General features: G+C 36.7%; 1 protein-coding gene across 1 annotated transcript in view; it reads right to left on the bottom strand.

Moving 5' to 3' along the window:
* Positions 1-102: 102 nt before the first annotated feature.
* The window catches only part of LOC117983954 (uncharacterized), a 67,303-nt gene continuing 40,627 nt past the window's right edge, over positions 103-26,778 (bottom strand). The window contains exons 22-40 of the mRNA XM_069499838.1: positions 24,649-24,826; positions 23,223-23,439; positions 22,655-22,740; positions 21,792-21,943; positions 21,224-21,332; positions 20,120-20,286; positions 18,868-18,995; positions 18,323-18,426; positions 16,770-16,861; positions 15,786-15,824; positions 15,124-15,236; positions 13,427-13,604; positions 12,821-12,921; positions 12,111-12,199; positions 10,416-10,478; positions 9,682-9,777; positions 8,892-8,948; positions 7,004-7,086; positions 103-6,241 (exon numbers count right to left, since the gene is read on the bottom strand). Coding sequence (XP_069355939.1) covers positions 6,188-6,241; positions 7,004-7,086; positions 8,892-8,948; positions 9,682-9,777; positions 10,416-10,478; positions 12,111-12,199; positions 12,821-12,921; positions 13,427-13,604; positions 15,124-15,236; positions 15,786-15,824; positions 16,770-16,861; positions 18,323-18,426; positions 18,868-18,995; positions 20,120-20,286; positions 21,224-21,332; positions 21,792-21,943; positions 22,655-22,740; positions 23,223-23,439; positions 24,649-24,826 — 2,106 coding nt within the window. The 3' untranslated portion in view covers positions 103-6,187. The remainder of the gene's footprint in view (positions 6,242-7,003; positions 7,087-8,891; positions 8,949-9,681; positions 9,778-10,415; positions 10,479-12,110; positions 12,200-12,820; positions 12,922-13,426; positions 13,605-15,123; positions 15,237-15,785; positions 15,825-16,769; positions 16,862-18,322; positions 18,427-18,867; positions 18,996-20,119; positions 20,287-21,223; positions 21,333-21,791; positions 21,944-22,654; positions 22,741-23,222; positions 23,440-24,648; positions 24,827-26,778) is intronic.

Raw genomic sequence — 26,778 nt, 5'->3', positions numbered from 1 at the left:
TCCTCCTCGATTGCCATCTCGATCTGGTCGCGTACTATACATGGGGGTAATTTATAAGAGTGGTAGTAGGTACTGTAGGTAGTTCGAAAAAAAAGACCAAAATTTCACAAGCAATGGAATGTTTATTTGTAATGACACAGTCCTTACAATATCAAAGATGTCGGTTACAAGCCTCGTCTAGAAAGACGGTCTCACTTTGCCCTCTGTTATTCAGTGCAGGCTTCCTGTATATGAAGCCGGAGCCGCACCCGGGATGCCGGACCGTAGGTTAGTGTAAACAAATCAAAATTCTACTGGCTCCGCACCGCTGCGCTGCCGCAATTTTATTAAGTAGAGAATAATAGAATAAGTCCCGCAAATTGCTATTGCGCTAGAACTATGTCTCATCAACATCGAAATGACGTAATTTAGACGTCATTTGACGTATATTTAATTAAAAATATACCATCAGCTCGAAACTTCAGTCTAGTGCTGACGTCACTATAATGGCGGCCACGCGCATTAGCAATTTTCGGGACGTATACACACAAAATGACGGCCCGGCCGGTAGAAGTAATGGAGAGTTCATTTCCTAATACCTACTTATCGCTATCCCACTTCAACTAACCATTTAGAGCGAGAGATCGGATCCAGTGGTGTGCGATCTCTTGTTCTCGCTCGGCAATCGAAGTGGGATAGCGATAAGTAGGTTTCGCTTCAAGTAGGTATTACGAGTAAGCAATCCAGGCGAATATATATCTATAGATTCATGGAGCCCGGCCGATGCGGCGCCGAAACGGCTCATATGCTATTTTTTTTATTTGTTTGCACTCAATTACGGTCCGGCGCCGCCGGTACGACTCCGGTTCATGTACATGATGTGCCTTTAATACTCTGCTACTAATAAATAAATAGATATATTTCTCATAGTATCCTCCACTCAACCCCTTTCGTTGAAGTCACAACCTTACAAATCGCTCTCTAGCTAGGAATGATATTTTGGCCGGAAAAAAAAACACAGGCCCGACGAACGTCATAATAAAATATTATAAATAGAGCATATAGAGTGAGCTAGCGCGTGTAAGATCTTCGTTATTTTACAAAAGCTGAAAGTTTCGCTGCGTATTGTCCCCAAAATTCACGTAATATTTTTTAACCTGTTATCTCCCAAAGCCACCGACTACAGTCGCTGATCATTCCTCCCTGTGTTGGGGCAATACGCAGATAAACTTTCAGCTTTTATAAAATAACGAAGGTCTGGCACACGCTCAGGGGCGTGCAGGTCATAGAGGCATAAATGCACTGCTTACCCCAGTTGTAATAGCTCAATGCATATTTTTCATTATGACCTGCCATTAAACAGGTTCCTACCTAACTAATGCCTACCCTGGCTTCAAACCCTGTGCACGCCACTGCACACGCTGCTGGCTCTTATTTCAATAGACCGTGGTGCTCATTCGATTGTACATACGTCTCTTAACTAATTTTGATAGGTATAAAGGTGCAAACAAATTGTTGTGCCGTGGCGTCGTGTTGTGATAGAAGTAGAAGGCGATTGGTATCATCCCTAGCGTTAAGGTTGTCTAGAAGAGATCGCTATTTAGCGATAAGACCGCCTTTTTGTACCTACTTTGTAAGATTTCTTTTTGTAACCTGTCATTTGTGTTTTTGTGGTGCAAAAAAGTATATACATACATCCCTTCTATTATAACTGTAAAAATGTGTTTTGTTGGTTTGTCTATCAATCACGCTCCAACGGAGCATTGGATCCACGTGACTTTTTGCAAGGATATAGATGAAGACTGAAGAGTGACATAGGCTACTTTTATCTCTGAAAAATATAGTTTTCACGGGATTAAAAAATATCCGTGCGGACGAAGTCTTGGACATCATCTAGATTCTAGTATAAGTAATATAATACGAATTGCACACTAAACTGCCGTAACGCTTTGGCATGCTAGAGACATTCTTCAATCAGTTAATCCTTGCCAATATTCGCTCTGACATCACAGTTGTTTGTTTGCACCTTAAAAGTAGTGCAACTACAATGTTTTCTGCCAAAAATGACGTTTTTAAACCTATCCATTTAGTTATGGATTTGTGTACAAATGAATTAGCACCAATTTTGTTTTTTAAGTACAAAGCAAGACCACCTTTCGCAAGCCTCAGTCTGAAGCGTTTTTTACACAAATACAAAAACACAGCATAAAATACTTGATAATGATGTACATACGTGACCCTAACGTATACAACACATAAAAATCGTATTAGGTAGGTAGGTATAAATGACACATTATAGAAACAGAGTGTTTACTTTGTGCTTCCTACTATCATAGTATATTATATCTTACGAATAGACATACATACTACAACCTACGTTTATTATGAAATCTATTATGGTATAAAATACTATGTACCTTATAATATGGATTTAAAATATAGGTCAGATAGTTAAATATGTTTTTCATCTGTGGGAGGGGGGTAGTTTTATAAAATCTAACGCTTAGTGATTTAACTGGAAAATTATGTATCTATATTCTAAAATAAGTACAGACTTAGGTGCTAGACAGACAACTTTCAAATGACATGCTATATTTATTCATATAAATAAACATATTATGTAGGTATTTCTTTTCTACTATCGTACAAATGTACATACAATCTAAACGAAATAAATAGTTTATTTAAGTTCAAAGTAACAAAAACTGCGTGGATAATTTTTGTATTTCAGATTTTTATAAATTTTTAACTTGTTTATTTATCACATAAATGATAAATCTAGCACGCCATAAGATACAATCCCTACAGTAAAATTATGCTTTGGGCTGAATCTAAATGATTTCATAACATTGCCTAGCTAATAAAAAAAAGTTATAAACTATAATCTATGGTAAAAAAAATCGCATCACATTTCCGGCAAGACAATCCCATCCATACCAATATTGCACTAATATTCCTAAAAATAATCTGATATGCCAAAAACTACCCTAAAATTTCATAGAATGTTATAAATAAATGGTGATCCCTCAGAGTAAAGGATAAAACACATTATACCAGATGCGGCTGACTGCCGCGACTTATAAGTTTCTGGATAATATATGTACACTGAACTGTATATGCAATGGGCAGGTCATGTCTGTCGCAGAACCGACGGCCCGGGCAGACGTGTTCTGGAGTGGGGACCACCTCCAGCCCGCTGGACCGATGACCTGAAGAAGGTGGTGGGGAGATGGATGAGGAAGGCAGAGGACCGTTAGTGGCGCGCTCTTGGAAAGGCCTATATCCAGCAGTGGACGCAAACAGGCTGATGGATTGGATTGGACTGAACTGTCTAAACTATCAGATGTAAGTCGCGTCGTAACCTTATCGAGCGCTCGGATGCCCAATAGTTATCTCGCAAGCCGCGTCCTAAACGACTGTGCACACCTATCTGTCGCGGCAGTCAGCCACGGCTTACGGACTCGCCCTATAGTTTGTTTCCGCCTTAACGCTAGTACTGGAAGCAAAATGACTTTCGTAATTTTTAACATCTATGTGGTAAATGAGACCCGTTTTTATATTTTCCATGCGACTTTTTCAAATTTAGTTTTTAAAAACTTTAAAACCATTATAGGTACGTACACCGTTTCACTGAGATGGCTCGTGAGTAGGGCACGGGTTGCACGGGGGAGAGTTGACGTAAAATCAAGGAACTCAACATCGCTGTCACCCTTCCACAATCCGCACACCTTACCCCACGAACCGTCTCAGACAAACGGTACACCTATAATTAAACATTACACATAAAACTATCGCCCGTACTCTGAGGAAAACACCTTTACAAAATATACAAACAGATTTTCAAGACACATTTTTAAGTACCAAGAAATACCAAGATCTGTTAACAGAGCTATCAATTATGGTCCAAAAACATTAAAAAAAAAGGATAGCAAGGAATCAACAACGCAACTAGGTTCTTTCAAATACATGCACATTATATTTTCCAAAACAATACAATCCCGTGATTATTATGATAAAAATAATTAAGAATTAACTAAAGTGCCAAACCTTAACAATATAAAAAAAACAACTAACTAACAAAAAAGAAATAAAACAATGATAAAAAATATAAACAATGAGTCCAGAGACTAAAATGTGCTTAAAAATCATAAGACGTTGGACGTAAATAGTAATTAGACACGTATAATCATAATTTTGATTTACGAGTATATATAAGTTAAGTAATTAAATTAACCTGTGTTGTGTACTATTTTGATATAATATAGTACACAACACAGGTTAATATTATGTTAATATTAATATCAGCCGATTAAACCGTTTACGCGTGTAACACCGAAAACGCAAAATGCCAAAAGACTTTGTTTGGTATTTTCAAGTAAGTAATCTTTCAGTAAAGTAAAACGCCATAATTTTAATTTTGGCATTTTGCGTTTTTGGCATTGTGTGCCTAAACGGATTAAACTATAGATTCTGCCGAAATTTTAATGCCAATTATGGCCATTCATTGATTTATCATCGTCGCCTGATAATAATGTATACAAAAGAGTTTGAACACAAAATAACTAAAAGTACGCCATCCCTATCAAATAATCCCTGCTGAAAAGGATGGCTTGATTTATATTTTATAGTAATTTTTTCTAGGTGTAATTATTACCTATAACAAGAGTCACAGTCCGTATAAGGACCTGATTTTATATTTAGCTGTCTCAATTAGCTGCCACAATTAAACATAGTTTTTTAAACTAAACAATTTGGTTGGAATAAAAATTTGGTATTTTCACAACTCAGTGGTTGAAATAAAAATCAGTCTTTGATATCAATTAATTTCTGTTAGTCAGGGACTTTATTAGTGGCGGAAAATAGGAACTTGAAATTTTGAAATATATTGTTAGAAATAAAATTGCTCGATATTTTAATCGATTTAAATGAAGGATTGAGATTGAATTAAATAATTCTAAAGTTTAATCGATAGAATCATAGATTTAAAAGAATATAAGTTATTTTATAAATAAAATAGACACAGGAGATATGGGTAAGGAAGTAGCAATTGACATTTTTGTACATTTTGGAAGGAATTGACTAATGGAAGACAGAAAAGGTAAGAAAAGGATAGAACGATATGGTATTTTTTCGTTAGAAATTAAAAGGAGACTAGGAAATATAGCTATAAATATTAAGCAAAAATTTAAAATTTAACGTCTCCGAAATATATTCAACTTATTTTTAATTCCATTTAATTCCAGATTGATCTTATAATGGCCGTCTATTTCAGTATCTCTTTTTTATTCAATCCGACTTTAAAATCTTTACTATTTTCTCCCAATTTTCTAATTCATATAAAAATCATAACTTTCTAAATTTCTAGTAAAGAGATTACAAATTAAAATGGCGCCATCTCTACACATTCTTGTCAGAGATATTAGCCCATTCTTGCCTCTATCAAATGTATAATGCGTAAAAAAAATACTTTTCACGCGCCATTTAAACTTCATGTCAAAAGTACGATTTTAATCGTTATGTTAACCCATGACAGTTGACCCATGGGCGTGTGAAAAGTCATTTTGAATGACTATGTTTTAATTTTACTGAGGTTTTATTTTAACTAAATATTTCGCGGTTAATGTAGTGATGTAAGTTATTCAGAACCGTCGCTTTAGTAACATAACCACGCAATATACTTTTATACTTTTACCCTTTTTAATTACTTACAGTACCAGGCAGTAAATATTGCTTCAGAAAAAAGAGTTAATCCTTTGGCTTTGTATAGCGTCGTCTTTTTCGTTAAACTGGCAAGTCTGCAGCGACAAAACGTTTACAATAGATCTGACTGACATATACACATACTTTACTTAAGAGACGACATTTTAATATATCATTTCTCTTCTGAAAACGTAATATGTTATATTAAACTAGCATAGTTTTGTTCATTATACAGAAAATAACTGCAAAAACATATCTTATCCCGCATTTCTATTATAAATTCTAATGCACAACTAAAGCCAATTAATTGAGGATGTAACAATAATTCTAACTCAACACAGTAGGTACATGACGAGTTAAAATACATAATATTATATCCTGTCCCAACAAAAATTGAACCTAAATTTCATTACGTTAAAGTTCAATATAGTCTAGCGTTAATACGGTATGACAGTATGGTATATAGTAACATATTTAGTACATAATATTATATAAATATTGTTAAGAGCTATGTACGCGGGAAATAGTGTCCCGTACGCGCTGGTAGCGGTGGTGGAGTGTCCTGAAAAAAAAACATACATTTTTTTATATAATATACCTACTTACTTTCTAATTTTCACAAAAAAAATTCAAATTGAAGTGAAAAAAAAACAAACCTTTAGCAATATTTACGACGTGATAACACTAGATGTCAAGCTCTGAAATAAATGAAATGACAAAAAAATAATAAAGTGCTTAAAAGGATGTATAAGTAAATATATACCGGTAAATAAATATAATTTACAAACAAAAATAAGCAAAAATGCTCTTTTTTATTATTCAATAAAATAAATCAGGTAACAAGCAACATACAAACATGTTACCCTATATTAAAATAAAATGCAGTTTACTAAATTATAAAATAGTGCAAGTTCAGTTTCACACAAAACTTCTAAGAACTAAATGATTTCAGAAGTGGCCACAATGAGGGCCATTTTGCCCATTGTTCTTTATAGTGTGCGCAAAACAAGTAAAACAAGTGAATCAGAACACGAGGCATAATGGACTAAGAGCCAGCGCGTGCCAGGCCTTCGTTATTTTATAAAAGCTGAAAGTTTCTCAGCGTATTGTACCCAACAAGGGGAGGAACAATCAGTGAGTGAAGTTTGGATCATGGTAGCTTTGGGAGATGATAAGATGACGATGAGATGTCGTTCCCCGGGATGCAAGCTCTGTACCACATTTCCTCAAAATCGGTTGAACAGATGGGCCTTGAAAAGCTAGCAAGTAGACAGACGGACACACTTTCGCTTTAATAATATTAGTATGAAAGTATCAATGATACCTGAACATTGTTGTCGTGTAGATAGTGGCGAGGCAACTGCGGTCGCGGCATCGGTTCGTCACTATCTTCATCCTCTTCGAAATCTGCCACATAGGGGATAAATCATAACTTTAAATATCTACTATATCATAAATCTATAGGATTTTATATCTAGATGTGGGTTTATCCTCCCAAAAAATCCCCCCTAGGATGAATACTCAGAAACACGAGTTCATCTGTTCCCCCTAGACGGGAGGGGGGGGACTTGGTCTTCACGTCTGATTGTTCTACCGACTTTTTAGCCTAAATACAGTTCAGCGGTAAAAATAGTAATACACAGTAATATATTAAAATAATCACAAAAAAACTAAATACCCCTTGCTAAAATAAACTTTTGCTGATTCAACAAAAACATTTTATTTTAAACCAATTCCCGAAATTATAGTTGAAATTAAATGCAATGATACATTTCTGTCGTCATATTATAGGTAAATAGTTAAATTTCAGCTTTGACCTTTACACAGCCGGAAAAAATCGAAAGAAAAATAATTTACGAATTCTAACTATCCACCCTAGAGGGGATTTTTAGGGGGGAATAAACGGAATAACCCCTCGATATGTATTTATTTTAAACGTCATCAGCTTTAAAGATTTCGCGAATTTTGATGTCGAATCGCGTCGTAAGGTTGTAATCTTAAATTCACGCATCGGTCGTATGGTGGCGAGGTAAATATAATTTTAATTTTTTTGTTAGCTTTTTATTACGAGCAACAAATAATAAGAAGAGTAAAGACTACCGGTCGTAATAATTTGCTAATTTAAACGAATACACTTTTGAAAGCAAATATTATGAATTTCGAATCGTATAAATTACGAACGTAATTTGACCAGATTAAAGATTTTTTTTTTTAAATTTTAGTCATGCAAAATTTAACAATCATGCAAACATTTTAACATTGTGATTTTGTGTCTTCTAGAAATAACGTGAGAATACAAATAATTATGGTAAAATGATATCTTAATTGCAGTCCAGGCGGTAGATTCAATGGACATAATCATAATAGTCCAGAAACTGCGTATATTTGATTGACCCCTTAAAAATCACAATACTTGGTGCAGTCGGTATATCCATATACAGCGTGTAACTAGAACGCTAGCAAAAACGAAGACAGGTGATAGTACTACTGACAGGTATTACTGATATGATACCACAAAAAAATGCGAAAAATTATATAAAAAATCTTATTATTTTTATAAAAGTTTACGATATATTGCAAATAAAACATCTGACTGACGAGGTCAACTAACGTTGCGCAAGTAGGCCACTCGGAGTCAATGCCGCGTCGTAGGCGGGGCATTGCCCGAGTTTTGCACGCTATATATTGCGGGTTTGAAAAATACTAAATCACTAAAACTACAAAATGGGGCAAATGGTTATTGGTATTGGATTGTGTTTAGGTAGTATAACAATAACGCTAAGTTTTTCCTAGCGCTCTGGTTACATCCTGTATTTTCAAAAACTTCGAATGGGCATGTTATATTTTTTTACAACGTGTATGTGGGTGTATGAGTATTTAGTGATAACCAATAACAAAATACTATCAGTTTTAACACTTTCACCAATTGGGTATTTGACTATATCAAAAATAAATTATTTCTCAGTGATTATTAAATAGAGGATTTTCCAAAATAAGTAACATCCACGTTCTTTGTTAGTTTTAACTACTGAATACTTTAGAATTAACTAAATATTTTTTTATTGAATTTCAAAATACAGATACGATTAACGTTAAAGATATTTAATAAGATGAATTTGATAAAAATCTAAGGACTAACAAAAGTGCATGTAAAGTTTAACTAACATCTATCCCCCAAAGTAATTCTGTGTAAAATAAAGACATGTTCTTACCTCGTCTTTTCCTGGCCTCCAAACCGCCTTTTACCGTATCCTCAGTGTCGGAACCCTCTGCAAAACATTTAGTAACATAAAACGACTAAAAACACATCGAAAATTTTAAGAACCTAATCTTGGATAATATGTAACTCTCTTGAGTGATCAAATGATGCAAAAACAATTTATAATCTCTGGAAAAAGTCTGCTGGTATATGTATGTCTCTGTCGCACTCACGCTTATTGCTATAATGCTCTCCCGCTTTTACAAGAACAGACATTTTTAAAATATTTAGTGCATATTCAAATTCTCAACGAATTTTTGTAATATTGAAATATCGGCTTAAATACATTTGAATTTTTTTATACTTTTCAAATCACACAGTAAATAGTCTACGCCTGTGTTTTTGTATGTTTTAGAAGACTTTTAGATTTAAATAGGTAACGAATTAAAAAAATTTAATAAAATATATTCCGATTCGGCTAAAAAATCTAAATCAACCAAGAGAAATAAGACTTTTAAATATGTAAAGTTTTCGTTTATAAGTTTAAGTATGAAATAATAAAACTAAAATCCTACAAGTTTTTTTTCAGTAACTTTCTGTTATATTGGTGTAAGTATAAATTAAAACACACATGGGGGTTTCCAAATGACTAGGTGTGTTAAAAATCCATGCAAAAAACTTGTCAAATGCTTTCAAATCACAAACAATAAAACGGGGAGGCATGCAAAACCTACGCTCTATTTGAAAATTTTCCTAGACATTTATAAGAAATACAAGTTTTTTTACACTTTTGGTTCACTTACCGGAGTTCAGCTCTCTGACTAGAGTGGACATTGCATTCGTGACAGAATCCGCGGCGTATAATAAGTCACTCCGTAGATTCCGGTTGTCTATGCCCACTGCAAATAAAAATTTCTACATTATAACTACTATTTTATGAACACATCTTGTTTATCTAAATATTCAAAAGGAAAAGGTCACTGCTCACAACTCAAACGCACAGCTCAAACTAGTGAGCGGATCGGGCAGAAATTTTACTTGCAGATAGTTATTATGACGTAGACGTTCGCTAAGAAAGGATTTTTGAAATTTAAACCCCTAAGGGTGTGAAATAGTGGTTTGAAATTTGTGTAGTCCACGCGGACGAAGTCGCGGACATAAGCTAGTTTGATTTATAATACTTAAAAAGAATTAGACGTGGGACGCCGGTAGAAGCGAAATTCTACGCTTTATTGGTAAAAGTAATTTTGACAGTCCACTCGTAGTCCGTTCCGATTCGATCTAGTCTGGTCGAATCCGATATTTAATCCTAATTTTAATTCTAAATAATGTGAAACTCCTTCACGTCACAATCACTGAACCGATTTGGCTGTAGAATGGAGATAGCTTATACCCTGGATAATGTATAAACCATGGTTTATGTATAAACCACTTTGTTCCAGAAAGTCAAGGGATCTTTAAATCTAAGCGGACAAAATCGCGGGCATTATCTACTATTGATAATGATATGATGACGAAAAGATTTCGTTATACTCACTTGTCGTAGGTCTTTGATTTTGATGAAAATTTCTCCCGTCACCGCCCATAGATTCCATTGCTCCTGGGCATAGACAATAAATAAAAGATATATCGATTGTGTAATCGACACAAGTAACAGCTGTTTTTTATATTGTAAGATAATTTTGCGCTGGCGAAATCACGCTTAATAAAATGCAATGAGGTCCAGGTTGGACCGCGCGTGCCTAGATCCTTATTACTCTTGCCTTGAAGGTATTTGGTTATACGTGGCACTGGCAGGAAACACGGACGCCGGAAGGGCATTCCACGCCTTATGCCCGGTTTCTGAGTACTTTTATCGACGGTTTATCTATTCAATAGCGCTATTATTCCGATAACTCGAGACAGTGCGTTTCTGCACAACGCAATGCAAGATAAACTCCGTTTAAACTTAACTGGCCAATGTGCGCCGTTTATCTATTCCATAAAGTTATTTGACGTTTCATCTGTCAGTAGGTAGTTCATGGTTTGCGTATTTTTAGATTTAAAAGTATTTTAATAGTAAGTTGTTCGTTACTTTGCAAAAACAGTGTTTAGCCACTTATTTAGCATAGAAAAAAATACTATGATTAATAAAACTAATTTTAATGGCGAAATAAAATAATAATATGCATTTCAAACTCGTTTCCTGTAACAGACCCATCTAGTAACAGAATAATGAACTGCTTATCGGTTTCATAGTTTTTGTTGTATTCAGAAACGCATGGACAGTTAAACGACGTTTATCGTATAGATAACTTTATTGAACTAACAGCTAATGAGGACATAACTGACGAGTTTAGAAACCGGGCATTAGTGGTTCGTATCAGATACGTTGAGCAAATATTCCGTGAGAGTAGATTGAATGTTGACCAAATAAGGATGCCAATGTTAACCATTTCTCGCTGTTCGAAATGAGTTCAGAAACCGGGCATTAGTGGTTCGTATCAGATACGTTGAGCAAATATTCCGTGAGAGTAGATTGAATGTTGACCAAATAAGGATGCCAATGTTAACCATTTCTCGCTGTTCGAAATGAAATGTATTTGCTGTCGTACACCTGCTTGCTTGTGCCACTAATGATAATTATGTCAAGACTCTACTACCGGTTAGAAAATCAGATTAGACTAAGAAGAGCCGGCAAGAAACTCAGCAGTTGGTCTTTTTTTAAATCAAAATGTTACAATATGTAGATTTATTAACGCAAAAGTTAGATCAGTTAACGCAAAAACCGAAACACGTGTCGAATATTTTTACATAAAAAATATATTCACAAAATTTCAAAAATATTTGTTTGTGCCAGTTGTTTCGAGTCGTTGGCGTCGCAAAAACATGGTCACCCCAAGCGAGCGGCTGTTAAGCGAACGGGACGGCAAGCGTCAATAGTGCGCGCTCCCGCTTGCGCGGCTCCAATCAGCTGGTGCACGCGATCATTCAACTAGGTATCCAAACTTGCAGGATTTTAAAGTATTTTTGGTCAAAATATAACATGTTGTAAAAATGATTGCAATCGATTCTGTTACTGATTCTGAACAAACAACTTTCCGCTTTTGCGTATACTAAAACTAACGTACAAATACATATTAAGCAATGAACTATTATACTACTTTGTGGGCAGCTCTGAATATTCTGTGGTAGAATGGTGAAGGAAGAACAAGGTTTCTGGAATTACCTACGAACGAATAGCCAAACATACCTAGACTATGCGTCATATCGATGCGTTCCCGTTCACCCAGAGATGGCGTTTGCGGCGCACTGCGAACCGTCCCGCGAGGCGCTGGCTCTCTATAACATGGGATAGTGCGCGACTACAGTACGCGGCAGAAAGTAATGTACCCTATGTACATTAGAAGGAGATAGCAGATTTGTAGAGCACTGTCTCTGTCGTTGAGACCGACAAAACGTGATATTGGTATGAGTGACAGAGACAACACCCTACAAAGCCGAATTGTCATTCTAATGGCCGATGTACATTACTTTCTGCCGCGTACTTTAAGTATTATTTTATTAAATAGTTACGTACCTATGTTTTTACTGCCCATATTATCAATGCGAAAGTGTGTTTGTTTGTTGGTTTGTCCTTCAATCACGTCGCAACGGAGCAACGGCTCGACGTGATTTATTACATGGGTGTAGTTTAAGACCTGGAGAGTGACATAGGCTACTAATTTTTATCCCGGAAAATCAAAGAGTTCCTACGGGATTTTTAAAAACCTAAATCCACGCATACGAATTGCGGGCATCAGCTAGTCTATATTATAATTTTATTTGCGTAATTTGTGATTTGTATAAAAGTTCATAATTAGTATTTTAGTTGTATAAGAGGAATGTACAATGTCCATGAAAGAGTAAAAAAAAATGTTCAAGTTGTTTGCCGGGCACTACGTAGGTGGATAATATCAATACCTTTCTGGCGCCGAGGGCTGCGGTTGCGATCCCGGTAGAGGTGGACTCTTAGTGGATCGCGGTGAGGAGTTCGGAGTCGATCTTGGACTGGATTGTTGAGTCTACAAAATTAACGTGAAATTAACATAATTCCACCCTTGCAGGATTTAATGTAGTATAAGGCATTTTCTCGAAAATGAGTTTTTGACTCATTTTACATAAAATGGCTTTTTACTATATTTATTTTTCGACAAAATGGTTAACACTACATTTAATTTTTCAACAAAATGGCGTTTACTCCATTTATACTGCGAATCAGAACTTGGCTGGCCCAGATAGGTCAAGAAAAATTCTCTATAGTTGGCTGTACGTAATAAAACCTCCGGACGACAATTGCTGCGACGCGTCTGGGCATATGGTTGTACTAGCTGTTCTTTCATTCAGCTCGCGAAACGAAAGGTTGACTGACAAACATTAGTTAGTCAATCAACCTTTCGTTTCGCGTTATCGTTGGGCGCGTGGTCGCGTTTCGTTGAGCAGACTCAGCCGCTGCGTATTGACGCGGCAGCTGAGTATGGTCAACTCACCCCTATTGCATCAGCTTCTACCGATCACTTAGGAGCTTACCTTCAGCATCCTCATAAGGCCTTCGAGCTGGTGCATGAGATGCTTCCTGGACTCCTGCAGCGAGGATAGATGTCCTTCTAGCTCGTCCTTGCGCTGTCGCAGTGCTCGAAGCTCGGATACTAACGGAGGCGCGGAGCCGGGACAACTGGCCCCTCCCACTGCCTCAGCTTCTTGCTGTCTTCTGAAGGAAAGTGGAACAGTTGTGTGTCTGTCTGTGTCCGCTAGTTTGTCACTACTAATCGACTTCGAATCGAAGTCGAATTCGACTAATCGGAAACCTCTATTGGAACCAGAAAGCTGCTGTAAAAATAGAGGGTAAGCTCTCGGACTGGCGGCCGATAACTAGAGGCGTCCGACAGGGCTGCATACTGTCTCCATTACTCTTCAATCTGTACTCCGAAGAAATCTTAACAGATTTACTAAGTTCTATCCAGCAAGGAATTACCATAAACGGAGTGCGCGTTAACAACATCAGATACGCCGACGATACAGTATTGATTGCTAATTCTGCCAATGGGCTGCAACAACTACTAACTGAGGTAGCGAAAGCAGGGGAAGCTAAAGGCTTATCCCTCAACGTCGGTAAAACTAAAGCAATGGTAGTATCAAAGAAACCTGAAAGTCCTTTCCATCTGAAATTGAAAGATCAGTGCATAGATGTGGTTCCGAAAATGAAGTACCTGGGTAGGTATTTCACTTCGGATCTTGACCACCTACAAGAAATAAAATGCCGTATTAGCCAAGCTAAAATTATGTTTCACAAGATGTCCAAGACCCTCTGCAGCACCAAATTACAGCTCGAGCTGAGATGCCGCCTTGTCAAGTGCTATGTCTGGTCCACCCTCTTGTATGGTTGTGAAACTTGGGTTCTCAAAAAGGAAGCAAATAACCGCCTGCAAGCTTTTGAGATGTGGATCTACAGGAAAATGCTAAAGATAACCTGGAACAGCTTTACACCGAACACGAAGGTACTGGAAATGGTCCACAAAGACAGAGAACTCATGTCCACTATCATGCGAAGGAAGATCGCTTTCTTTGGGCATTTACAAGGAGGAGCCCAATTCTCATTTCCGAGATTAGTTTTGGAAGGAAGGATTGAGGGCAAAAGGGCTCCAGGTCGCCAAAGACGCAAATGGGTGGACGATATAAGGGGGTGGACAGGGCTTAGTTACCCAAAGTTGAAAGAGGCGGCTTTAAATAGAGAAGCTTTTCGCATGATGACCTCCAAACTTCGTTTTGAAGAAGGCACGCGATGATGATGATGAGTTTTTCACGGCTATCCGTTTAACTGAATTCAGGTCCAGGGATAGCTTGCATCCCGGGGATGGATATTTGCTATTTTTTGTCTGAGGAAACCAAAAGTTCCCATAGGATTCTTAAAAAACTTTTGCATCTTGGAAACCTTTATCCCCGGAAATCAGGAGCCCGGTATTAAAAGAACATTACACAGTTGTGAGTGTATTTTGCCGGACAGCTCGTGAAGTTCCAGCGAAAAGAACGAGAAAGAGGGTAGTTCGCTACTGCCCTTGACAGCTCAAACTTCCAGCAGCTTCTCTCGCAGCACCGCAGTCCCGTCGTGACCACGACCCGTACAATTGGGTTGAAATATCGACAAATAAAAACAAAAATTAATCGTGCTATGAACCCGTTTTATACATAAAAATATATTACACAGTATCCAACATTCATTAGTATACCTCAGGCGCGCGATCTCTCTCATAATTTCCCTGTTTTTGGCCTCGAGCTGAGATATGAGTTCGCGCTGCTGCCTCGCCGCGTCCACTTCTGAACCCTCAGACGAAGAACGACCCTGTGAAGACCATTTATTTGATAACTATAGTCGACGCATTTTAAACTGAGTCGTCGAGTTATCTGTCTGTTTCGCTCGCACTTACCTACAACCTGTAAGTGCGAGCGAAACAGACAGATAACTCAACGACTCAGTTTAAAATGCGTCGACTATAAATGAACTACGTCTGATTCGCTCAGATAGAATTTTTAGAAATCCCTTTTTAGGATTGTGTATCTCCAGAGGAAAAAAAGGAACCCTTATGGGATCACTTCGCTGTGTCTATCTCCCGGTCGTGTATGTCAAGATTCGTCAAGTGAGTCAAAACCTATAGGGTACTAGGGTCCCGTTGACCTAGAATCATGAAATTTGGCCGGTAGCAATGTCTTATACTACAAATAAAGGGAAAAATCCTAAAACCGCGAATTAATGGATACATCATTTTTAAAAAGTGCGTGCCTGTTCGTTTCTGAATCGTACTTGACCGGTTAAAAGTAAGGTTTAGAAAAAATCTACATGCAAAATCTTAAATTGTTAATAAATATGGAAGCCACAAGAAAAAACACTTACTAATTCTGGTGTAAGAGACGCAGACCTTCCAGCTCGGGGCTGCAAGCAAAATTATGTTAAAATAATATTGTAAGGAAAACAGGAAAGATAGTAAATAACATTTTTGATTTTTCGGACCTATTTACTTTAGATCAAAATGCTTATTACTAGTAAAATACTGGTATGTTACTTGTGGCTAAACCACTGGCTGACACCTAGGGTGTAGACTGGGCTTTGATGATTCAGTCTAGAAAGCTAAAAGTTTACACACAGTTTCCTTTTACAATGCAGACAAGAAATAAGGCCAAATTTTTCGAAATATCTACGGCATCAGAACCCATATTATAAATGCGAAAGCGTGTTTGTTTGTTGGTTTTTCCTTCAATCACGTTATCAACGTGATTTTTTGCATGGGTGTAGTTAAAGACCTGGAGAGTGACATAGGCTACTTTTTATCCCGGAAAATCAAAGAGTTCCCACGGGATTTTATAAACCAAATCCACGCGGACGAAGTCACGGGCAACAGCTAGTAGGGAATACAAAGGATTTATATTTTCACCAAGTGAAGCCGTGGACTATAGCTCATTGATTTTTATATACATTTTATGGATACCCTATACAATTGGGTATTTTCCTACTTTTGAATTTGATAAATATTATTACTTTATTATAAACAAGGATAAAAATAATGTCGTACGCTGAAAAAAATATTAAAATGCAATAAAGATTTTCAAAGTTACAGGCATTTTAATTTTGGAGTGGGAGGGTCTTCTATCCCTTTCTCGCAAAACGAAAATTTGTATGAAACCGCACGAAGCTACTATGGCATTAGTAAGGTGTGACGTCAAAATGCTATATCGCTATCTCTGTCTAATCAGAAATATTTAAATGCTTATAACTTTTTTGTTATTTGATCGATTTAATTAGTTTTTTCAGTTTACGTCATTATTTTTATCCTAGTTTATAATAAAGTAATAAAAAAATTGGAGTCAAATACTCAATTACCATAGTGCGGTTCTCGTGCGCGAGGCGCGCCGCGTAGCGCGCTATGAGCCGGTGCTCGTCGTCCACGCCGCGCGACAGGTGCTCCGCTATGCCTGTACAATATAGCACACTCAAGTATCTAAATATATAAAAGGAAAAGGTGACTGACTGACTGAATGACTGACTGACTGACTGACTGACTGACTGACTGACTGACTGACTGACTGACTGATCTATCAACGCACAGCTCAAACTACTGGACGGATCAGGCTGAAATTTTGCTTGCAGATAGCTATTATGACGTAGGCATCCGCTAAGAAAGGATTTTTGAAAATTCAACCCCTAAGGAGGTGAAACACAGGTTTGAACTTTGTGTAGTCCACGCGGACGAAGTCGCGAGCATAAGCTAGTTATAAATAAATTATTTATTAAGGCAACAGAGACCTATATTTTGTTAGTATAAACAATGCTTAAAAAACTATGCTAGTATATTTTGTTAGTATAGACAATGCTTAAAAACTATGTTAGTATAATCATTTTATTTTTACAACTATAATACTATAATTAAATACAGTCACAATAAGGGCGCAAACAACAAGATTTTGGGATCACTTTCAAGCCCTCGTCCGGTTAACACTCCGGTTCCGGTATTGGGGGAGGTTTGAAGTGGAAACTTCTTTAGGCACGTTCGGACGCGTAAAAACTTCAGAGTCACGTAAACATGCTATATTTTACACAAACACAATTATACTCTAAAACAACCGCAATAAAACACAATTTACACTGTCTATTTTTTGCTTCAATTATGACGAAAATAATTATGACTGGTTAAAAGTATGTAATAATATTTTTTTAATAATTTATTTATTTAATAACTCAGTACAGTTCATTTCTATGGAATCCTAACCCCTAAACTAGGAAATCCCGTGTCTTAGGGGCCAGTGCTTCCCCAAACATAAATATGTTTCATAAATATGGTTATCTATAATATAAAAATGAATCATGTGATGAATGAATCATTCCAATATCTAAATGTGTTGCTCATCGCAAATCTCGAGAACCGCTGAACCGATTTCGCTAGTTCTTTTTTTATAATATTCCTTGAAGTACGAGGATGGTTCTTACGGAGAGAAAAATTTAATCCAGGGTATAATCTATCTCCTATCCAAATTTCATTCAAATCTGTTCAGCCGTTTTGCGTGATTGAGTAACAAGCATCCAAACATCTAAACATCCACACTTTCACATTTATGATATTAAGTAGGATTAGATAAATTTTATTATACCCACAATGCAATGTATAGCGTGCAAAACTCGGTGTCAATGCCCCACCCACGACGCGGCATTGACCCCGAGTGGCCTATCTACGCAACGTCCGTTAACCTCAAGCGTCAGTCAGATGTTTTATTTGCAATACATTGGGAATTTTAAAAAATGCAGTTTTTTATATTTTGTTTTCGCATTTTTTTGTGTTATTTTATCAGTAATCATCAGTAATATCAGCTATCTTCGTTTTTGCTAGCGTTCTAATTACACCCTGTACAAGGTAAAATAAGATGACAGTGCATACGTACTGCGGTGCGTAGATCTCGACGACCGGCTGTCGAGCGAGCCGGTGTTGACGTATCCACCCACGTACTCCGGGAACCCGTTATGTACTGGCACAGGGGAAGGAGGCCTAAAAGATAAAATAATTATTTTATTGGTCATTAAGATATACTAGCTGATGCCCACGACTTCCTGCGCGTGGATTTAATTTTTTAAAATCCCGCGGGAACTCCGCGGTAGCCTATGTCCTGCCTCCAGGTTTTTAACTAAATCCATGCAAAATATCACGTTGATCCATTGCTCCATTGCGGCGTGATTGAAGGACAAACCAATAAACCAACAAATAAACATTTTTTCACATTTATAATAAGGGTAGTGGTTATATAGCTCTACGAAACTGGAAAGAGTTCAATAAGTAAGTATCAATATAAAACGCAAACGTTTTTTCGTATTGTACATGTTAACAGCTCTCAAAGATTGTGGCAATCGCAGAAAGGCCACGACGCGAAATTCGTGCGACGAATCAGTTAGTGGAGGCTGACGAATAATTTATTATGATACAGCGACTCACACAATATGGCTTAGGTTGAGGGTCCGCTCGGGCTGGTCGGGGTAGCGCGGCAGCTGCGGGCGCGCGCGCTCCGGCACGCAACGGAATGATTTACGCAACGTCGCCCCGATCTGTTTCGACGGCGATTTCTGGAACAAGAACATGGTAAGGTGCTTTCCAGACGGTCAAGCGGTTTGACGTCAAGCACGTAGTTTTGTTTGCAAAAATATAAAATCACATCAATCACCGTTAAGCACGTAAATACTTGACTCGAGCAACAAGCAAAAATTGTAAACTGTCAAAATGCTGGGCTCAAGCAAAAATAGCAAGTACATTACGCGGCAGAAAATAATGTAGATCGACCTTTAGAAAGAGATTTTTGTAGAGCATGTTTGTCGTTGAGACCGACAAAACGTCACATAGGTATATGAGTGACAGAGACAACGTTCCACAAAGCCGAAATCTCATTATTTAGGTCGATGTACATTATTTTCTACCGCCTACCTACTGTACATGAAGTGGTGTTGTAGCCTTTTTAATTCATATTTTCCTGGTACATGCAGAACACATTCTAAGTACTGTGGCAGTTCCCAATGTTTTGACTTTCAGGTGTGCCAACTGGGCACAAATAAAACTGTCTAAGGTTTATTAAACATATTGTGCAGATAAACTGGGCAGGTAAAATAACATGCATGTTTTGAAAACATACATTATAGGGCCATAGCAAACACACAGCAATCAATGATTTAGTTGCTTCTCGGAAGCTCTGTGTAAACAAACTATTGGTTGAAATATTGGCAGTAGCCCCTTCAGCTCAAACAAGACATCATTTTTGTTTTTAGTACTTTTTAGGACGTAGTTTTAAGTTTACTTAGTTTTAATTTTGTAATTTTTTAACATTTCGTTATATATATATATACATATTTTCTTGTATTGTTTTGTGACCTGAATAAACTTTTATTTATTTAAATAATGGCTCCTTGACATTCAGTAGAGTAAAACTACCAGGATAACATAAACATAGTGAAGGTACTTTTGATTACGGGAGCTTTTGGGGGTTTTCCTGATATTTTGATCAGGTAAAATGATTAATTAAAACACGTAAAGCCGATATTGAGGCTGCTTTAATAATGATCTCATCATCGGACGACGCGCAGGTCGCCACAGCGTCTAGGCGCTGACCACGCAGTTTACATTCGTGGAACTCTATAAGTAGGTCTTCATCTAGTACCGATGGGCGAACCATTTACTAGGTAGTCTATAAAGAACTCACGTATGTAGCATACTCCTTGACTTCGTGGTCGTTTGTGTGAGGCGGAGTGACGTGGCCGCGCCAGAAGCAATCCTGGCACAGAGTATAGCCCGCACATCGCGTGCATCGGTACCGGAAGCCCGTTAGAGATCCGCGCCGGCAAACGCTGCATGCCAATGGGTGGACCACTGTGGAACAGTGTTAGATTTTAGACTGTGAATTTGTTTTATATGATAGTAGCTTATGCTCGCGTCCGCGTGGACAACACAAATTTCAAACCCCAATTTCATTAGGGGTTGAATTTTCAAAAATCCTTTCTTAGCGGATGCCTACGTCATAATGGCTCTCTGCATGCCGAATTTGAGCTGTGCGTAAATAGATCAGTCAGTCAGTCACCTTTTTATATATTTAGATTTATAAGGGGCTTTTATAGATGACCTATATGCCAGCATCACCTTTACAGACTATATTAATAGCAAACTATTATTAAATCTAAAACTGTAATAACTTGAGAGAGTTACTAACTTTATACACTCAATGCCGAAATGCTCAAAGGTTTGCTAAAAATGCAGTTGAAAATACCATTCATAAAAAATCTAAAAATATTTAATTCACATGTTAGTGTTTCTCTCAGATCGTGGTTGCGAACACATGCATTGGCATGTCTTTGAAATCGTTTAGTATATAATTATTAACAGTTTAGAAAAATTTATAATAATTAATCTAGACTAATTGATTTTCGATTATAAATAATCGATTAATATTGATGTCGGTACCAAGCAGTGTAGAAACCGATAAGGGGTATGGGTTTAGTAAAAACTGCCATACCTCTTCCAAGTTAGCCCTTCCATCTTAGACTGCATCATACCACATAACATTATGGTGTTAACACCAGATGATATCACGGTCAAGGGTTAACTTGTAATAGAATTTAAAAACATTTTCAACATCATCATCATCAACCGATAGATGCCCACAGCTGAACATAGGTCTCTTGTAGGGACTTCCACACGCCACGGTCTTGCGCCGTCTGAATCCAGCGGCTCCCTGCGACTCGTCTGATGTCGTCCGTCCACCTAGTGAGGGGGGTCTTCTAAAAAATTTTTTAGAAAATAAAAATGTTACCATTCTCAACACTAGCCAGTCTGTGTAAAAGTGGCAGCCACACTAGGCAAGGAGGGCCGGGGTCCGACATTAGTGTATCTAGGAAGTCATTCACTGTAATCTTGACATTCTGTAACAATATAGCACAAGGTTGTAAAACACATCTGGTCAGTCAAGCATGGTAAACGAGGCATAGTAATAAAATTATGATACTTAAATAAAACGCCATCTGACTAGCCAATAGCCTAGTCTACTTGTATATTGAATGTCCTATGTGGCCTAGTCTTTTTTCTAGCTTAGTTTAGACTTTTTATCCCGGAAAAGAAAAGCGTTCCCACAAGATTTTTAATAAAATCTAAATCTACGTGGGAAGTCTGGGGCATTATTTAGTTTAGCGTTCAAACTATCGTGAGTGATTTCCATAATACATAATATCAGTCCCGGCTTTACTCACGTGTTTAGTCGACGTTAGCCCGACTAGTTTCGAACCCATCCGGGGTCCTTTTTCAAGCAAGTCATTTCGCGCACGCGTCGCGATTGTGACGGCGTGCGCTAACTGACTCCCTGCATTATTTAGTTATTTACTCACCTGGTTAAATATAGAGATTGCCAAGTTATCATTGTAACTAAAGGAAGGCGACTCATAGACAGCCGCAGGCAAGGCTAGGACTTCCCTTAAATAGTCTGAAAGCCTTTTCATTAGCAAATGACCATTGCCATCGGAAAGTTGGGAGAAAATATCTGAAAAGAAAGTTTCTTTTAAACTGTTGAAATATATGCATCTTTAAAGCTTGCATCCTCAGAAAGAACATGGAGACTTTCATATTCATCAATCTCTTTTTGATAGAGCCACAGAATATTTAATAGTAACTTACGGGTAAAGAAAGCTCACGCCGCAAACATGTTTAAAGAAATAACAACTCTTGTTGTGAAGCAAAAAAGTGCAATACAGCTTGCATAGTACTGCAGCCTTAATTTTAACAAATGCCTCTCTTTCTATTGTGTAAACTGTTATATCAATATGTTATATTAATCTCTCTTATGAGATAAGCCTTACACTGGAGTCATCCTAGGTATATTTCCCATGTCACATGAGGAAGTGAGCCCAGCCTGATAGAAATTTATTTTTTATTAGCTGCCGCAGCGAACTTCGTACCGCTTAACAGTCGATTCTTTTTCAGGCAATTTTTAAAATTTTTCTCTCCGTAAGTACCATCCTCGCACTTCAAGGAATATTATAAAAAAAGAATTAGCGAAATCGGTTCAGCTGTTCTCGAATTTGCAATCAGCAACATACTTAGCGATTCATTTTTATATATAGAAGACTATTGTTAACTCTTCTTATTTTAGCAATTGGCTGCTTACACTTTCAAATCTATAAATAATTATCGATATTGATATTATTACTATGTCTAATTTGGTTCAAATATCAAGTAAATAAGTACTACTTACATCTGAGTTTGTCCATGAGTTTGCCCGCACACATGGTAGCCAATGCAACCTTTATTGAGAATACTCTGATTTTGCCAACATTTTCTCTGTTAAAAAAATTAAAATCAAAGTAGATGAATATTATGTTTGAGATTAAATACTATTTCCAGTAAAAAAATTCAAATCAGTCAAAGTCAAATATTTAATTTAAAAATAGGTAATAAATAGGTAATAAATTACACTTTTTGATGGTCGGTTGTTGGATATGTAAGATGATATAGTGGTGATAATTTTTACGTGAACTTAAAACTAAAGCTACGAAGGTTCTAAACGCGCCCAGGTCTGAGAAGAGCCCACAACAAATTCAGCCGGGTATTCATCTGTTTAAGCTGGATAGTCATCAGTTTAAGCACTAAAATGGCATAGACAAGCTCACAGACAGACCGAAAGGAAACTTATAACACGACTCTGTTTCTTCAGGGGTTAAAATGGGTCAATCTTGCACTCAATGCAATCAACTGATATGTGTGGACACTACTCTAGAGTCTAGACCACACTATAAACAGATAAGGTGTAATAAGAGTCTCACCCTGTGCTATATGCAGACAGCAGCCAATTCAACAGTAGCGCAGAACAGGCCTCAACAGAAACCTGGTTGGCAGGTGGTAACCGCTTATTGAGATTGTGGTATAGAGAAGACACCAGTGTCTCTAATCTCGTGACATTTACACATGCTGTCGGCTCCAATGTGTTTAGAGCATTTTCTCTGAATGCTTCTATGACATTCCATATGTCTATTGCATGTACTGAAAAAGAAACATTGCTGAAAGAAATCTAACTCCTCTAACCTAGCTTATACATCAACAGCCTGGCATCGATGATAGTTTTTGAATCCCTGACCAGCAGAGCCTAGTAAGCTGTGATAGCTAGGACATCCGCCTTCTTATCAATGCCGGGCATGCACCTCTAACTTTTCAGAGTTATGTGTGTTTTAAGTAATTAAATATCACTTGCTTTAACAGTGAAGAAAAACATCGTGAGGTAACCTGCATGCCTGAGAGTTCTCCATAATGTTCTCAAAGTTGTGTAAAGTCTATCAATCTACACATAGCATGCGTGCGTGCCTGCCAGCGTGGTAGACTATGGCCAAAACCATTCTCTCTGAGAGGAGACCTATGCTCTGTCTAAGCGGGCGATAGGTTGATGATGGTGACGATAACCAGCAGAGTGGTTCACTAACTCAGTTTAACACTGAATGAAAGTCACCAAGCTTATTTTATATTGGTTGGTTCTACATTGCCGTTTCACTGAGTGAAATTAAAATAATCTTTCATAGAAAACCTACAATGAGTTAAAAATAAATGTCAAATGAGCTTGGTGACTATCATTCAGTGTTAGCAAATCAGTGGTATGACCTGATACAACTAGAGTTTTAGGGACTCATTGCATGTCTGAGAGTTCTCCATAATGTTATCAAATGTGTGTAATTTGCCAGTATGGTAGATTATGGCCTAAGGCCTTCTAATTCTGAGAGGAGACCCATGCCCAGTAGAGGGTGGGTAATGGTTGAAAAGATGATGAGGTAGTACTACCAATGGAAAGTAACATATTAATATGTTATTTTGATTGTATCAGGATGGTATCAGAATTTCAATCACAACTTGCTATCTTAATGTTTAATAATAAAATTACCAAGTTAATGTACATATTGTAATATGTACATTTCACATATTACCCAATTAATATATACATAGGTTACTGTTGTAATACAAATTAAAGTTGAAACAGCTAATATAAATTTAAAATTATAAATGTGAAAGTGTGTTTGTTTGTTGGTTTGTCCCTGAATCACGTCGCAACGGAGCAATGGATGGACGTGATTTTTTGCATGGGTATAGTTTAAGACCTGGATAAGGACATAGGCTACTGTTTATTGTGTTCCCACAGGATTTTTAAAAACCTAAATCCACACGTATGAAGTCGCGGGCATCAGCTAGTTATTAATAGATACTCACAATTACACTTCTTTTGTACAAATCGGAGTTTGCATGCAGTTCTATAAGATGCAAATCTGATCAGGTCATAGTTCTGGTCTCTCATCTCTTGCAGCAGCAGCGATCGAGGGTCCTGCGGCGCGCTGCCCACTGGGATAGGGGGCATTACCCCCATGCTCTCACGTTCAGACATGGTCACCTTACAGTGATAAATAGTACTAAATTAACAACCTTTAAGTAGTATTACACACTAGATAGGACATTCCAAACAAAAAATTTGGCTGCAACTTGTTTTAGCTTACAACTTGATGTTTAGTGACATCCTATACTATGTCTAGTGTCATACTAATGTTGAAATCACAGAACACAAACTTTGTTTGGAATAGCCCTTCTATAGATACTAATTTATTTCAATGTAACTTACTCTTTATTGCAAACCATAATTTAAAAAATATGTACAATTAGACACAAATATTATTAAGAAATCTGTATAAACAATTATAATTGAAATATCTAGGTAGGTATAATATAATATGTATAATAATATATTAAAATAAATTAAGACAATTTTCAATGTATACCTTGTGAACAAGGTTAGGGTGATAAGTTATTAGTGTCTTAAGACAACTATAGTCCTATAAATAATAATAACAAGGAATGTTAACAGAAAACTATAAACAAAAGTGTTCATAGATTTTTTGGGCAATTTATGAGCAAAAAGCCGATACAACTATTGAGACACAAAAATATTGAATCACAAAGCACACGTTACTCATTCTTTACTCAATACAATACGTCAATTTGCTTTAATGTGGTATAATAACGCAGTTATTTTAATTAACCACAATAGGATAACTTTACTCAAATATATTGGAATTGAAGGGAAAATATGTATTTGAAAACGATAAAATACAATACCTTTAGCTATCTCATTACTTTTTCCCAAAAGAAATAGTGATATTATGATAAAATACAATAGTTTTCCAATTATATCGATCACATAAAACTGTGTGGTAAACGTATTTATAATACAAAACACTTCAAAATTTGACACTCAAGCGTAGATAGCACAGCGCACTGCTACAACCGAACCACCAATCTTTATTATATACACAAAATACAATGCTTAACTCTAATTACAACTAAAGCATTCTCAAAACTCAGCCGATTTTATAAAACAAAATGACAAGACTGCTAAAGACTGCCAGTCTGCCATGCATTGAACTAATAACGTTTCTATTACCGCAGCTATTAGCGCTATAATATTATTATAATTAATATTTTATGATTAATATTTGGTAGATATAAGAAATATAGGTAGGTATAGTGTTAAATTTATTTTTTCTTGGTATGTTTTTATTATATATGTACACATCGTTGAAAAATAACGTTCTTAGTTTAGTTCTGCGAAATACAAAAATTAATATAACATACGTAAATCGAAACGTAAAGGGAACATGAACACAGATACAAAATGAGAATTGAATTTTGGCAAGATGAGAACATTTTGGAATATTTGAGCATAGAGAATATGAAGGGCTTACAATCTCGCAGAGGCACGATATAAAAATATACTCTACTATGTTAGCAATAATTAGTTATATTATTAAACCTATTAACTATGTGCAAATCATCTATATTTGAGAACGCTGTTTATGTGGCAATACTATTAAGATATTAAACTAGTAAATTACTGCTTATCTGACTTTCGTAAGTCTTAATCGAAAAATAAATAAATACAAACAAATAGTTATTTCCCCTATGAGTATTCTACTATGAGTATAGTACTTTACAAACTACACAGATTGTAACTTGTAACGCAGGTGTAATGCAAAATTGGGTACGTTGACACAATAGCGAAAGCCAGTACTTGTGAATTACCTATCTATGTAGAAGACGTTGCTTAACATAAAAAATATGTTGCTTGTAGGTACCAGTTTGTTGCGTAGGTAGGTCCGCATATTATGTACCTAACCAACTAGTATTTACGTACATACCTAATATGCGCAAGAAGTGAAACAAATTGACGGTACCTATCTTTAAAAATATTAAGTTAATGACTTTCTTCCGTTCACACTTCACAGATAAGTTGGTGGTACTGTACCTACGTAACTAAAACATTTTTATATTATAAAAAATCCGAATATGACA

The sequence above is a fragment of the Maniola hyperantus genome, chromosome 7, assembly GCF_902806685.2.
Source record: "Maniola hyperantus chromosome 7, iAphHyp1.2, whole genome shotgun sequence".
Classification (NCBI taxonomy): Eukaryota; Metazoa; Arthropoda; class Insecta; order Lepidoptera; family Nymphalidae; genus Maniola; species Maniola hyperantus.
This window is presented reverse-complemented; position numbering and strand designations above follow the sequence as displayed.